This window comes from Neodiprion fabricii, chromosome 3 (assembly GCF_021155785.1).
Source record: "Neodiprion fabricii isolate iyNeoFabr1 chromosome 3, iyNeoFabr1.1, whole genome shotgun sequence".
NCBI classification, from domain to species: Eukaryota; Metazoa; Arthropoda; class Insecta; order Hymenoptera; family Diprionidae; genus Neodiprion; species Neodiprion fabricii.
Window position 1 is genome coordinate 5,223,673 of NC_060241.1, and position 15,791 is coordinate 5,239,463.

At 34.8% G+C, this 15,791-nt stretch overlaps 1 protein-coding gene across 5 annotated transcripts in view; it reads right to left on the bottom strand.

The window, feature by feature from the left end:
• Nucleotides 1-15,791, bottom strand: part of LOC124177258 (calcium/calmodulin-dependent 3',5'-cyclic nucleotide phosphodiesterase 1-like) — a 167,214-nt gene that overhangs the window by 115,759 nt on the left and 35,664 nt on the right. The window contains exon 1 of one of the 5 annotated variants that reach the window (XM_046559422.1): nt 7,884-8,049. The exons of the other annotated variants lie outside the window; for them this stretch is intronic. Coding sequence (XP_046415378.1) covers nt 7,884-8,034 — 151 coding nt within the window. The 5' untranslated portion in view covers nt 8,035-8,049. Of the gene's footprint in view, nt 1-7,883; nt 8,050-15,791 lie in introns of those variants that run through there. 5 annotated transcript variants of the gene reach the window in all.

Sequence of the window (15,791 nt, forward strand, 5' to 3'; positions counted from 1 at the left end):
GGTATATCATTTTTCCCAAGTATCCCATTCTGCCCCAATCATTAAATTTTTGTCCAAGTATCCCATCTTATCCAAGCTATTCCATCGTGCTGTCGGTATCCTATTTTCCAAGGCATCCCGTTTTTTTCAAGTATCCCGATTCGCCCCAAACATTTCATTTTCTTCCGAGTATCCCACATCATATAAAATATTCCATCCTGCAATCGGTATTCCATTTTTCCCACGTATCCCATTTCGCCCCAATTGTTACATTTTTTTCCAAGTATCCCACCTGATCCAAACTATTCCATCGTATCGTCGGTATCCCATTTTGCCTCACATTCGAGATCAGCGAAGAATTAATGATTCTACAACACCGATAAGATTGAGAGGGAAGAAAACATGAAAAAGTGCAAAACATCGAGTATAAATGTTCAGAAAAATTTCTCCTTCCGCAGCAACGTGCAGAGCACTGCAATTAGTTACGTCGAGGTCGGCGGGGGGAACTTGAGAAGATGGATAAAAAAAATGGTGCACTTTCGGGGATCCGCGGAAGACTCGGAGAGTCGGAATCGTCTGAGAAGTAATGAAAATCTCGAGCCTTGCGGGGTATAAATGAATATAAATGACCTAGAAGTCTTTCACCCCTAACCGTCACGTCGCTTGTATCTATCTAAAAAGCGTGCGGGGAACAACGTCAGAGAAAGTCGAGACTCGAAACAGGGAGAAGGTGTGAAGAAGGTTTACTTCGGTGAAACGAAACGAGGTGAACCTCACTTCCGGTAAACCTCGCTTCTACTTTTTCGTCCTCTTCAATCTAATTCCCCTCGTTTTTCCTAAGGAAGAAAAATATCTTCGCGGTGAAAAATCAGGCCAAAGAGTCCTTTGCGGTAACCTTATTTATTTTCGCACGAGGGCGTTTTTACAACCTGTACACATGCGCGTACAAATTATTTACAACCTCGTCTGAAAAGACAAAATGCAAAGCGAAACGTGTTGCCAATTTATCTATTCATACCGTTGCCAGATTAACTTACGCGAGAATTCCAGAGCCGGAAAAAAATTCAAGCGGAAAATACGTAATTTCGCTCCGCATGGATGACGGGTGAATTTTAAAATCGACTCCGCAAATCCGAAGCTCTACACGTACAGGAGTTTGACGAAACTTGCCTACTTCGAAAATTTACTCAATATGCAAATGCGTTTATGTATTTACGTACACGGATGTACACGAATTTGTTGGAATTTTCAAAACTGTTTTGACATTTCGTTTCCACCTACAGGAAGTGTAAAATTTGAATAAGATAATTGTGTTTTTTAAAATTTTCATGAATTATCCAGTCAATCAACCCACTGAACCAATTAAACAGAATCAATTTCTTCGAACAAAGGTTTTGAGATTGGTAAAATATGTTTTCTGACGTATCATTTTTGTCTTGGCATTTGTAATAATGCAAAAAAGAATAACAGGAGTTTTGTGTTCCGTTTGATTTGATTTTATTTTCTTCTTTCTTCGTTCAAATTTTTTTCTTCTTATTTTTCTCCTTTTTACATTTCTTAGATCTGTTCGTTTTTCTCCAAAGTTTTCGCGGTATAAGTTATAACAGCTGGGGATCTTAGGGTCGGAAAAAAAGAAGGCGAGAGTAAAGTTGACGAGAAGGCCGAAGGAGAAAGAATGAGAAAAAACCCCAAAAAAAAAAAAAAGAAAAAGAAAAAAAAAGATTTCCAATTGCCACACAACAAGTTTCTACTTCTTTCATTCGTTTCCTTATTTCTTCCAAAAGTTTTTCTTTTTTTCCCTTTCTATGACCTCGATCAGCGATAAATCTATCGATCGAAAAACCGACCGTTCATCGCCCGTTTTATTCTCGCTATTTATGTATCCTTTTATAAGTACGCGTAACGTATCGCGTTGAATCAGAGCATGTGTTCTCGAAAGCTTGCTTAAACCGCTTCTCCTCACCTCTATTCCCAACGGACCTACTTAAACTTGTAGAATCAGGGTGTGTTAAAGCTCTGCAGTTTAAGCAGCTTGCGAAACTCACCTGAGCTTAACTAATTCCCTCTATACGCTACCTCAATATGAAAAAAGCAAAAAAAGCAATCAGATCATTCGTGAATTTTCGGCAGACTTTTAAAAATAACTGATTGTTACATCATTTTTGTTTCTGTTTCGTGCGTTGAAAATTCCAAAAACAACTTGCCTCGTCTTTCGAAATATTCTCTTTGCCATTTTCACCTTTCAGCAAAGTTGCCAGCCTGGCTTTGGAAACAAGATTTTAAACGACGAGAATTCAGATTTGAAAAATCTAGTCCATCGGGCGTCACTTTTACCTTCTATCGCCAATTCTTTCGCGTACCTTGAATACTTGGCTTTTAAGCCCAGAGCTTTTAAAGCCCGACCATCAGGATCATCACGGTCGTTATCATCAGCGTGATCACGCCTACACATTTGCCGCGAGATTTATATTCTAGATCCCATTCTATTCGCTACCGGCATATTTTGCATCCTGTTTGGGCGCTGAAAATATACAGTGACAAACAAATCATCCCCTCAGGGTATATACATGAATATATACATAGGTATACAATCACACACACACACACACATATATACACGTTATATTTCGGTCATGCCTGTGTATTTGAATACGTATAATACATAATGTACACGAGATGCCTTCAAACGACTCGGTCTCGAGGGACTTGGAAAATCAGAATAGGCGAACGTTGAAGTGGAAATTGTCGCGGCGTAAACACGAGTTTATATGTTATACATATGTAACTGAAGATCAAGATCGTCCTTCGCAAAATTCAGCTTCAACTCTCTAGCGACTTGCGGAGATTAGGAGAAAAGAGAGAGAGAGAGAGAGAGAGAGAGAGAGAGATAGATAGAAAGAGATAGACAGAGATAGAGAGAGCTTTTAAAAAACGCGGCTGTAATATTGTTTTTACTTTTGCAAGAATCTGAAGCGTTAAAAGAAGAAAAAAAGGAGAAAAAAAAAAACAGAAACACGAGTAAACGTAACGTGATTAGCAAACGAAAATAAGAAGAGAAACGTGAAATTTTGTACGTACGTACAAAGGTTGCTACAATTCATCCTCGGCGCAATTTTTAAATTCGAAGAACGTCGGCGGAGGTGTGAGAAAAAAAAAAAAAACAAAAAAAAATTAAGAAGAAGAAGAAGAAGAAGAACAATCAGCAACTAAGGGATGGAAATGATCCTCGAGATTGAATTGCATCAAAGCTTTTTCCCTCCGCCTTCTTTTTTTTTTTTTTTTTGGGGGGCCACAAGAAATATAGGCTGTTGAACTGCAGAGGATTACGATCAGCGCGAACCGCCAAAACGCCCGAGGACTTCTTTTAATAATCTTCTTCTTCTTCTTTTTCGTCCTTTTAGCGTCGTCTCGGGATTATTTTTCAATTCCGAATGATAATTCTCATCAATTTCTTCATCCTCGGTGTCCGCGCGTCATGTCGGTTTATTTTAATCAGTTCAAACAAATTTCGCTCGACTTTGATCGAATTGAGAAAATACCGTCGATACTTTCACGGAAATAAAAATTCTTTGATAAAACTAAAAAAACACAACTTTTCATCAGGATCATGGAAACGAGCTTTTCTTTCTCGAGGTTTCTTCCCAGCACTCTACAGTAAGGGAAACTCATTCGAACGAAAATAATAGGAAATTCATATCCAATGTTTAAAATGTGAATCCGACGAAAGACAAGTTTATAAATTAATTCATACGTATATATATATATATATATATATATATATATATATATGCATCGTGTTTATTTATTATCCTTTGTGTAACGAAGAGATTTGATTTATTTTCGATTGATTTTTTGCTTTACATTATTTTATCGTTCCAAGCTAATAATTTCATAACTTCACGAACAAATATCTGTACATTGTACACAATACGAACGAATATTTACCGAGGCGAAGTAATGCCTGAAACGAGAAGGGAGAGAAAAAAAAAAAAAAAAGAAAAAGAAAGAGTACAGAAACGCAAGAGATCCGCTACCACGTTCGAGAAGTGAGTATAAGACACGTGAAAACATAGGAAAAACGTTTTGTAAAAAGACGATGAAGAGAAAACGGATGGAAAGTAAAAGAAAAAAAAAATTGAAGCAGAGAGAAAAAGCTTCGAGGAAGAAGAGAAGAAGACTTCGCTGTATACGAATTTATCCCATCGCATCGCCGTCGTCGTCGTTTAAGGATGCCTCGTTGCGTCTCGCCTTGTTTCCATTTTATGCCAAAAATAACATTTTCCTTTTCCCCTAATTTCCCATGAAAAACACGCCCGGGTTTTCGAGCTTGCAAGCTTTTGAGGTGGCCGAGGATTCAGGTTTGTTCGATACGCGATCGCAAGGGAAAATCAACCCCCCCCCCACGTCAATCTACAAGTTTGCAATCTGTAGGTCGTAGGTAACCACCACCTACATTAAGGGCGAGAGAAGAGGGGACAGAGACCATGCCTCTCAAAGCGGAAACCCCTTCGTTACACGATTTTCCATCCATCCATCCATCCATCCATCCAACAAGGGTCGCGTCGTCAAGCTTCCTGCGCAAATGGCGCTGCAGAATTCCGATATATAGTTTTTTTTTTTTTTTTTTTTTTTCTTGTCTCGGGTGGTTGTGCGAAAGGAAAGGGGAGGGAAGGGAAGGATCCCGAAGCGGGGACACCCCATGACCTAAAATTAACACGCTTCGTCTACCTCGATCAAATTATCATCATCATTATCGCTGGGTATTATTATTACGTATCGTTATTATTGTTATTTTGTTGAAATTCGTCATCGGGTAAAAAGGATTTGAAGTAAGAATGAAGTCGATTGACGGTGCGATTGACAAGTTTTTCTCTTCGTCCTCGACGATTTCAAACAATAATACACCCACCCGATTGCATATTTTTCACAAAGATTGAAAATTTTATCGATCTTTGGTTTTTCAAATTACTTATTGTAATACCATTGTTACTGTTGTTGTTGTTATTATTAATATGAATGAAAGAGAACGATCTCCTTTTATCCCTCTGTTAACAATTTCAATATTATTTTTTTTCATCCGGTGCTGATTGCAATAATCTAGCGATCGGCGAGAGCTTATTATTATCGACATAATCACACAAGGACACGTGAACACGGAAAAGCTGTTTTATGAAAAAAAAATATATATATATGTACAGTGTACATATGTACGTATATATTGATAGGCAATAATAATACGGGTACACGGCGGATACTTTACGGAGATAAAGAGAAAACGACAAGAGAATCGCTTCGGGCATCTGTCGCTTGATTGCACACTGAGAAAAATTTCATTTGTTACAGTAACTAGAAAAATTCAGTAAAACAGGTATCGTTGAAAAAAACTGTTCGAATATTGTTGGAATGACGAAAAACGAGGTACGCCTAACAATTTTGCGCTATCGTCGATCCTTTTTCAGTTATTGCAACGCTGAATCAGTTTCCGAGGTTAACTCTACTTTTTTTAGTCAAACAAGGCCAAAAAAACTTAATTTTCATTTTCTACCTGTAACTATATTTTTCGATTGTGGTAAAAAATGAAAATAGTCAAGGACCGAGCGGTAACCGGAACTAAAAATTTCTCTCATTGATACAAAGTTACGTACTTAGGTACGATAGATTCACTATAAGCAGGATACACAGGCGTACCAGTTAATTCGCTTGAAAGTATTCCTCGTTTCGTTTCTTTTAAATTAAATCTAACAATAAATACGACATCGACGACGTCGGACGTCGAGGAAACAATTCAACTTCTCGTATTTCTCGTTTTACCCGCTAAATCAATTCGTGCGTAAATAACGAAATATAAACGAATGTTGAGAAATCATTGCGGCGGATACACATCTGTGTATATAAATATAAATATACGTATTATGTACTGTATATCACATAAATACCCGCGTAACGAGAAAACACGGCGATGAATAAATATTACTGATAATTTATATACAAGCGGAATATAGGCGTATAATATACAGATACTGTATAAATATGGTTATTTTAATTAATGTGCGAGTGACGCGCGGTGAGAAGATTCGTTTTTTTTTTTCATTTTTTTAATCATATCATTCTCAACCGGTAAAAATTATTCCAATTCACAAATTGACCGGATATTAAAAACGGTTTAATTTTTCTGTCAAATTTTATCCCTTGACGTTAGGATTACTTGTTTTCATATAAAACGTGACGCATCGATCGAAACGAAGAAGAAAGAAAGAAAGAAAAAACAAAACAAACAGCAAATTTTTGCCATACTGCCTAATAGTGCAAAATTACAACTCAAAGTTTAATCAAACTTTAGCAAATTTTCTCGCAAATCTTACAACGCGTAGAATCATGAAAAAAAAAATAAATAAATGATAAAATAAAAAAAATTAGCTTCAACGAAAAGTGGTTGTGAATAAAAGGATAAAAAAAAAAAAAAAATAGCCTCTCGTCTCTGGGCGAGTTTTGAAAGTTTTGAGGGATCGACGAAGCTTAACGAAAATAAAGAGAGAAACAGAGATATCGGAAAAGAGCTTAGTGAATATAGGAATTCCACTTTGGTACACAATCATCAATTCTCGTTAGGCATCTCGTTTATATTGTACGAACGACGTAACGACGACTGACGATCTTTCCGCCAAACTTAGTATATGTATATATATATATATATATATATATATATATATATATATATATATATATATATATGTATGTGTGTACATAAGAAACGAGGCGTGCGCTTACGAAATGATAAATAAACTATCGATGAATGAATTACGTTCAAAGCCGAGCTTTTGCTCGGTATTGCACTAATCTAGGAAATTCGGTACGCGAATAAACCGAACGTAAATCGCCCGGAGAGCTTTCGAATAATTTATTATCACCCGTAATCCAGTTCTGTCAATTATAAACGGTAACTGCAAACACTTGCCTGTCATCCTCTTGAATACTACTTACATAAGTGTTTTGTAATAAATTATTGCCCGATTTAGTTAGCGCGAAGTTCAATGAACTTTGAACCGTCAGGTGAAAAAGATTAAATCTCATCGCTCATCGCGACGATAATTATAAAATTATAATTTCAACGACCGAAGTACTAACGGTATCGAATCTGTGTAAATTTTTTTCAGATCGAATAGTGGGATGAAATTTTTTTTTTTTTTTTTTTTATGCAAATAATTCGCGAAATTTGATTTGTTTTCCGGTCGGTCGAAACATTATTCACATATTTCAGACAATTCAACTGCTCAATATTCATTCTACAAAATATAAATCGTTGAGTATTCAACGAAATGCGTACAAAAAAAAAAAAAAAAAAAACGTGCTGAAAATTACTAGAAATAGAAATATTTGTTTCATCGACTTGGCGAAAAGTAGGTTTGTTTTTTTTTTTCTTTTTATTATTATTATCAAATCTCGCAAATCAATAAAAATTACAATCGCATCGCTCGTGACAACGATGATTATAATTACAACAATCGTACTACCAACGATATCGAATCTGTGTACATTTTTTTCGGTCGATCGAAAGAGTGGCAAATTTTTTTTTCAAATCTAAACGATACGAAAAAAATTTCTTTTCGAATCGTTCGAATCATTTTTCACTTATTTCAAAGAGTTAAACCAATCGGAAACAATCGTTTCACATGTAATAAATTGTAGAACAGTTAAGGAAACGTGCGTACAAAAAAAAAAAAAAAAAAAACCACATGCTGAAAAATACTAAAAATAAAAATATTTCTTTCATCAACTTGGTGAAAGGTAGGGTTTTTTTTTTTTTTTTTTTTTTTTATTCAAAGAAGGAAGAAAAAAACCAACTCTCGCAAAAACTCAAGCGAATTTAAGCACGTAATTTGAGTAACGATGGCGTGGAACAATACCTATGGTGTAGGTGGCGCCGTCGATTTGAAAGGTTGCGCTTTTGCACTTCTTGAAGAGCCTGGGATGAGCCGGATGTTGAGGCGGCGGTGGCGGCGGTCCGCGAATAGATCCGGTCTTAGAAACGGATCGTCTAGGATTTTGATCACTCATTTTGTCGCCGAGCGGTGGTTTTTGTTTTTTTTTTTTTTTTTTTGTTTATTTACTTATTTATTTTTTTTTTAAACAACGTTCACTGTTTCTCTTCACATAATTCAAACTTGAAACGCGGATATTTGTTCAATCTGCGAATTGTGACGGTGAAATTTGGCAATTTTTCGGAATGCTTTTTTTGTTGTTTTTTTTTTTTTTTTCAACAAATTTCGAATCGTACAACGAAATTGTTTGTCAAAATGATGGACGAAATTTGGCTACTGCGGTTCGCATTTCTATCGCAGTTAAGAATGTAATTAATCACACAGGCACGGAATGGAGCCGGAATGACGAAGTTAATATTCTTGGTTGGAATTAAAATATTTCTTGCTTGGTTAATAAAAGGGCGTCGACGAAAGATACAGAGAAAGAGAATTCTGGTGCTATTACGTCGATTTCGGGTCATTTTACTTTGTGCTTGAAAATTCTGCGCCAATTCAATTAGCGAAGTAATTAGGGAAATAATTAGAAAATAAGAAGAAGAGAAGAGGAGAAATTCGTTTGTTTCAAATCGAAATTCAAGGGATTCGAGACTCGGGATAGAAGAATAGTCGATTCTATTCAACAGTGAAATTCATTTCTTTCGACAGACGCAAAATAAAATAACATGGATAGTTGTTTTATTTTTATAAATTTGATTATTTTTCAATCAAGAAACTCTGAACATATAAAATTGTAATGTCAAGAAACGTTTCAGCGTTTTAAAATATATTCTTCAAATAACGGCAATAATTTTTTTCTTACAACACAAATCTTCATATTCTCTTTTCTATTTACGAGTATATTTTGAAAATTGATTGTTCTTCTTATCATTCGTCGAAAATTCATCCATATTATAATTGAAAAGAAAAAGTGATTATGCAACGTACGTTATCACTGAGTTGTAACAATAGAATGAATTTAAAAAATCAAGTTTCAATGCAAATTCTTGAGATTCCAAGATCGGGAAGAAGACGAGATTTGAAAAATCGTGCAATGTTTACGTGAAAATGAAAAAATTCACGCGGAAATGAATGTGCTAAGATAAATTGACGTTAAAGCCTTGTTTAACTGAAAAAAAAGTAGAGCAAATCACTCAGAAACTGATTTTCCCTTGAAATTACCAAAAAAAGGATCGACAATAGCGCAAAATGTTTACGCGTTCCTCGTTTTTCGTAATTCCAACAACATTCAAACAGTTTTTTTTTAAACGATACCTGTCTTACCGAATTTCTGTAGTTACCGAAACGAATGAAATTTTTCTCAGTGTACAGGGAAAGGTGGGTACTTAAAACGGGGGTACTTAAGGAAATACTAAAACTTTGCGAACGTAAGTATGTTGAATTTTCTTTTTTTCAGTTGCAATCAACGCAAATAATGTCAATTTTTACTATTTCCAGTAAGAAAAAAAATTTATTTTCGCTAGAAAAATGGGGTAACCCTAAAAAAAGTAATTCTTTTTTTCCTTCTTCAACCAAATAAAATATGTGTAATAATTACCTTTCAAATTAACGTTAGTAATAAAATTTACTCTCAACGTAATGTTTAAAAAGTTTTTTTTCTTGTTGTTTCCATTTCTTTTACTTGTATTTTTTCGCAAAAAGTATACAAATGTTTTCTTTCTCTTTTAGCTTCTTAGTGTAAAATGATGCTAGATGTCATTTTTTACCGTTTACGAAATTTTTGGGTTGACCCATTTTGCCCCCACCCCCCCCCCCCCCACCACCTTCCCCTATATATGCGTACAGGTACGTAATAAACATGAACACGTACATAGATTCACGGGTATCTACCTACACGTCGTCCATATATCGAGTTAAACACCGGAGGTCAACATCCAATTTCAATTCGCAATCTATGTGCACAGGTATGTATATATATATATATATATATATATATATATGTATGTATGTATATATATATACATGTGTACATAAACGCATGTATACATAAGTATGTACCTATGCGGACGCTGGTTCAATTGCGGCAACGACTAAAACACGCGTACATAGGTGATTATATAATGTCACGCGATCGCGAATCACACGTGGCATGTGGGAAAATTTCAGGGGAGAGGATTGAAATAAACGAGGACCCGGGGCGAGTTTGACGGAAAATATCTATTTCGATGGGGAAATTTTCAAGCCTCTTAGTCTCGTCGTTGTGTGACAATTAAATTCGCAATTTTACAAAGTGTGAAAAAAAAAAAAAAAAAAAAAAAAACACGCGTGTTTTTGGCTTACAACTGTGACATTCGTTTCTTTTATACCCCTTCAAATTTTGTATCTGGCTTTATACGCGATGCGAAACAAAAAAAAAATAAATAAATAAATAAAAAATATAATATAACACGTCAAGAAAAATAATCTCGCATTTTATGCAATTTTTGTTTGCTGTCAAATTCAGGTTTCTTTTGTTACAATTAAATCGTGATTATCACTTGCGGATTTTAATGACGAAATTTATTTGCAAATCTGTACATTTGCTTGAATAGAATTCGGTTACTCGAATCAATTTACATTCCTTTCTTTTCTACCAGTCGATTGAATTCAATCATCAGATTCGTCGATTTGAAAAAACAAAAATATATGTATTTCGATGTGCGTATAATATATTTTCTTATAGACACGCCAATTTATTTTACTATATAATATAATCATTCGTTAGGTGGTGAAAATTTAAATTCAAACAAATATCAAAATCACTTTACAGAACCATTGATTAACCGGACATTTCTTTTTTAAATCGACTGAACGAGTCGATCTGTGATTTAAAAAATCGTGTTTCTTTTTTTTTTTTCAACGCGTTGACTGAAAAAATCTCATTCATCTCTCTTTTCCCCACAATGTGGGCAATTTTCGTCGTCTTCGCAGGATTAAAAAAATCTGTTCGACCCTCGTGATGACAGAATAAAAAGCTGAAGATGATTTCACGCTTTGTCACACTTAGAGATTTTCAAATTTTGTTCAACGAGTGTAATCGTGCGGTTGGGATAATTTCGGTTTTTATCGTCCCGTTTTTGTCCTCACTCCTGTCCGTGTTTTATGTCCGCACTTTTTTTTCCTCTACCTTCTCTTTTCATTTTGATACCGTCACGCGTGTCCTTGTTTCTCCCTTGCGTTTCTTTATTTTTAGCCGTCTAATCCAAGCTCGTCGCTATATCACAGGTATCAGGATATACCGAGTGTCCCGTTTTCGAAAACAAAGGAAACACAAAATGAACCGTTACAGTGAGCAAATTAATAAAAAAAAAAAAAAAAATTGTTTAATCAGTGCAATTTCGAGTACAAGAAATATTTCAAATGTTTTCACATGTTGGTTTATTTTTCAATTTTTGTTTTTTTTTTTTCTTTCTTTTTTCCCCTCTCTTTCTTCAGACTTGAAAAATGTAGAGAGACCGGCAAAAAGAAACATTTTTAATATCTTCAATTTTTCTTTTCAACTTAAATTTGTCATTTCTTTTTTTTTTTCTCCTTCCGTTCGATTCGTCATTTTCCTAGTCGTGGTAAAAAATTTTTTTGATTTTGATTTTTATTTTTTTTTTTAGTTTTATTTAGTTCACTCTGTAAGTAAAATGACAAGGGATGAAACCTGACGAATTTTCCGACTTCTGTTCCCCATTGATTGCCGTTTATACGTACTAACTTCGTCCAGACACGCATCCTCTTGCATTATTTGTTACCGAAGACGATATATGGTATAAGATGAATGAGGTACGCGATGTGAATGTTTTATGTATAAATAACCTAGGGGTGAAAATAGAATAATTTAACCTTGCTATTTTCGAAAACGACTTTAGCTTAACGATATATGATGCGTTAAAAAAGTAATAGGAATGAAAAAAAAAGAACAAACACTTACGGATACTCACAGATTCGCGTTGAAGAGATTTTAACAACGTAATTGATCTTTTGAATTTGAACAGATAAAACAATGGATATTATTGTAACAGAAATCAACGAAAAAAAAAAGACCAAAGAGATTATCTTTTTAATCTTTATCGATCGTCTAGTTAGTTAAAATTTTCCTTTTAATCGGATAGTCATTTGTTTGTTTTGTTTCCCCGGTATCAATTAAGAGAAAAAAAAAAAAAAAAAAGGTTAATATCGTCAAACCTGCAATTTATACGAGAAGAATACAAAAAACGAAGCAGGCGTAAAAAAGCTAAGAACAAACGAACAAAAAAAAAAATAAAAATAATAATGATAATGATAATAATAATACAACGCGGAATGAGAAAAGTCAGATGTAACGCGAAGCTCATAATTCGAGTCGTTGGAAAACGCGTTAAGTCACATCAAACGATCCCACGGTTTCTCTGCTTATGTACCTGTAATAAAACCGTCCATTCGTCTTTCTCGCAATGAACGTACAATTTTTAATTGCCTGCGTAGTGTACATTGGGAAAAGGTAATCAAGTTTCATCCCGTTATATACCGTTGTTTGCAGTATTAATTTTCTTATAATCGTATTGCCGTCAAAATTTATCTCGAATCTTTCTTTATTTCGTATTTATTTCCCCGTATTTTTGTGTTTCGCAAGATTCGTTTTACAATTTTATAATTTTAGCTCCGCGCTTCTGGTTCGATAATTATGAGAAAAGAGTTGAAAGGAAAGGAAAGAAAGCCCAAACGAAAGAAAAAATAAAAAAAAAAAACCATGCATCGATGAACTTTACACTCTTTATTAGTTGTTTGCAAAATAATATAATGTAATATATATTTGCGATGGTTTTTTCACTTTAAATCTGTAAATTTAATTTAATTTAATCTCTCTCTCTCTCTCTCTCTCTCTCTCTCTTTCTTTCTTTCTCTTTCCCTTTCTTTTTTATATTCTACGACAAAAGTGAAGACGGATGAAAAAGGTCAAAGGCTTGAATGATTCCTAGTTTAGAAAAAATAGCGTTTAATCAATAATAAATAAAAACTGAACGGCATAAATTCGGTAAACAAAATCAAAAATTATATTATCCAAGAGCGATAAGCTGACAATTTGAGTAACGACTCGGATAACTGCAAAAAAAAAACAACATCGACAAAATTAATCGAAATAGTGATAAAACAAGAAAAAAAAAAAAAACAAAAAAGAACATCGAAAATTAAATGCCGAATTAACGTAATACGCGTTGGAGAAAAAAAAGCCGACGTCTATTAATTAAAATTTCAAACGACGCGAGCTGCACTTTCAAACCGCGTGCATTTTTATTTCGACAAAACTTTTTTGTTTATCGTCCTTTTTAATTTTTTTTTTTTTTTCTCCCTACTATTCGAGTCGCGCTTAGAATCCTACCCAAGTATATATGTATGTATATACATTCCACGTTATGTACAGGAAAACCGTCTAATGAATTCCTTACGTATAACTTAATTAACCACTCTAACCTTAATTAATCAATTTCATATAACTTTTTATCCTTTTTTTTTCACTCCGTCGCACTCGCTGTTAAACACCACTTGACTTTTTGCTTCGTTTTGCTTTATAAAAAATTCTTGTCTCGTTGTGCAGGAAAAAAGAAAACAAAAAAAAAAAATAAATAAATAAATCCCCTTCGAAGATGATATTCAGAATTTGAAAAATTGAAAAACCAATTCGTACAATTTATTTGACTTCACTGTATAATTTGTCTTCACATAATTCTGCACAATCTTTTTAGCACAATGTTTTTGAAAAATCTTCGGTAACTCGTAATTCTTTCAAAATAATTTTCACGCGATTTGATGCGGTTTTTTTTTTTTATATTTTCAATTTTGGGTTCAATTTTGGGTTTGGTATTTTCACTTATTCGATTCCGTGCGACGAGTTTCGTACACGACCTTTTCTTCTTTTTATCCTACACCTTTTCGACCGTTCGAAATTCGCGTGAAAGAAGGAAAAACAAAAAAACAAAAAAAAAAAAAAACACACGGAAAGGCCAAAAAAAAAAAAATCTCTTCGCAACTAGCCACGCGCGATTTTCCCTTCGATATTTTTTTTATTTTTTTCTATTTCCTTTATCACCGTAGTCCCGAGAACTCCGACACACACGTCCTCTCGAAGCGAGTCTCTCCACGTGGTCTGTCAACCCCCGTGGCGTTTATCTGGGGTGTTTCTTCGCGTATTCTGCCTCGATTTGACGCCTGCGCGACTCGCTCCGTCGATTCCAGACCGACTCTAAAACCGCGAACCAGAAGGGGAGGGTGGAAAACGGGGCAAAGGTGCGAAAGGGGTTGCGAAAAAAAAAAAAAAAAATTGCCGGTCAATTTTATCGAGAGAGAGAGAGAGAGAGAGAAGCAAAAGAAAAAAAAAAGTAGAAACGAATCGTTTTTTCTTTTTTATTTTCTCTCTCTCTCTCTCTCTCTCTCTCTTTCCATTTCACTATCTATATCTCTATCTCCGTGCCTGGGTCAGGAATTTGGCGATAATTGCCGCCACTCGTCACAGATATCCAACAATTGACAGCTGGTATTAGTCCGTATTGACAGGACACCGATCGCGACCCTCCCCCTGCTACAGACGGCGACTAATTAACAAAATTCCCAATTTCGACTCGACGGTTTTGCGATACCTATTCGAAAAACCGATACAGACAGAGACGAAGAGAGAGGACGGGAATGAAAAAATTGCGAGAGGTTAAAACGAACCAAAAGAATACAAAAAAAAGAAATAGTTAAACAAAAATATTCGTTTGGCTAAGATAGTTGCGATTCTTCTTTTTGTTTAATCGTAGTTCATCCGGCGGGCATCGAATATACATCGAGAATTTGATAATATCGAGATTGTAAGAAATCTGTATTTTACAATCGCGAATCGTCTTCCATTTTAGAATTTGAGATTTTATTTGATTCAATCAAATTGCAACGCGTTCACCAAATTACTCGTCCAAAGTAATATTACCGACAACTTTAACGAGGGTGCAGAATTTATAGTTAAACATCGGCAAAGCAGATCAATCGAACAATTGAAAGTATCTGTGTGAAAAATCCAATGTTTCGTAGATGGGAAAATTTATTTTGAAAAAAAAAAAAAAAAAAAAAAAGAAAATGGCAGTCACAGCCTTTTCAATTCTCCTCGTCAAAATGCGAAACAAGAAAAAATCTGAATCAACGATAGACGGTTGTTAATAATTTTCAACGATGTCGATAAACCGATAAAGAGTAATTGTTCAGCTAGATAAGAAATTGATAGTGTTTAATGGAATACTGATCGATCGATTAATTGATAATACATGTTTCTTGCGAAGCGTCGACGATTCTTCGATTCGGTAACGGTAAGTATTCGCATTAACGGCGCGCCAAGTATGTGCTTCGAATTTTTTCGCTGTGAATTCAACGTTTCACATAACGAGGAAACTTATTATGAAGTACGTATCCGAGCCAAGATCCAACGCTAATTGGCAGACTTTGATCAGGCAGCTTTGTCTGAGCCGTTGTTCGAATCGAGGGCTCGAATATTACCTGGAGGTTGCTCTACGATATCTCTCATCGAATTGAAACGTACAAAGAAAATTAATACTAATCCAAGGCAAGGAGTCAGCCGATAAATAAACTCGACTAATCACGGAGAGATCGAAAATTTCATCCTGTTGAAATAGAACTTTAAATTGACCATCGAAATTTTGTATCCAAGAACTTGTCGGTTTTTTTTTTATTTAACTTTTTATTCTCCGTGCAGTTTACGTATGAAAATCTTATGTATAGTATTATTCCTGTAAAATTGCGAATGTCAATTTTATACATGATCTAGAAAAGAAGAAATGTCAA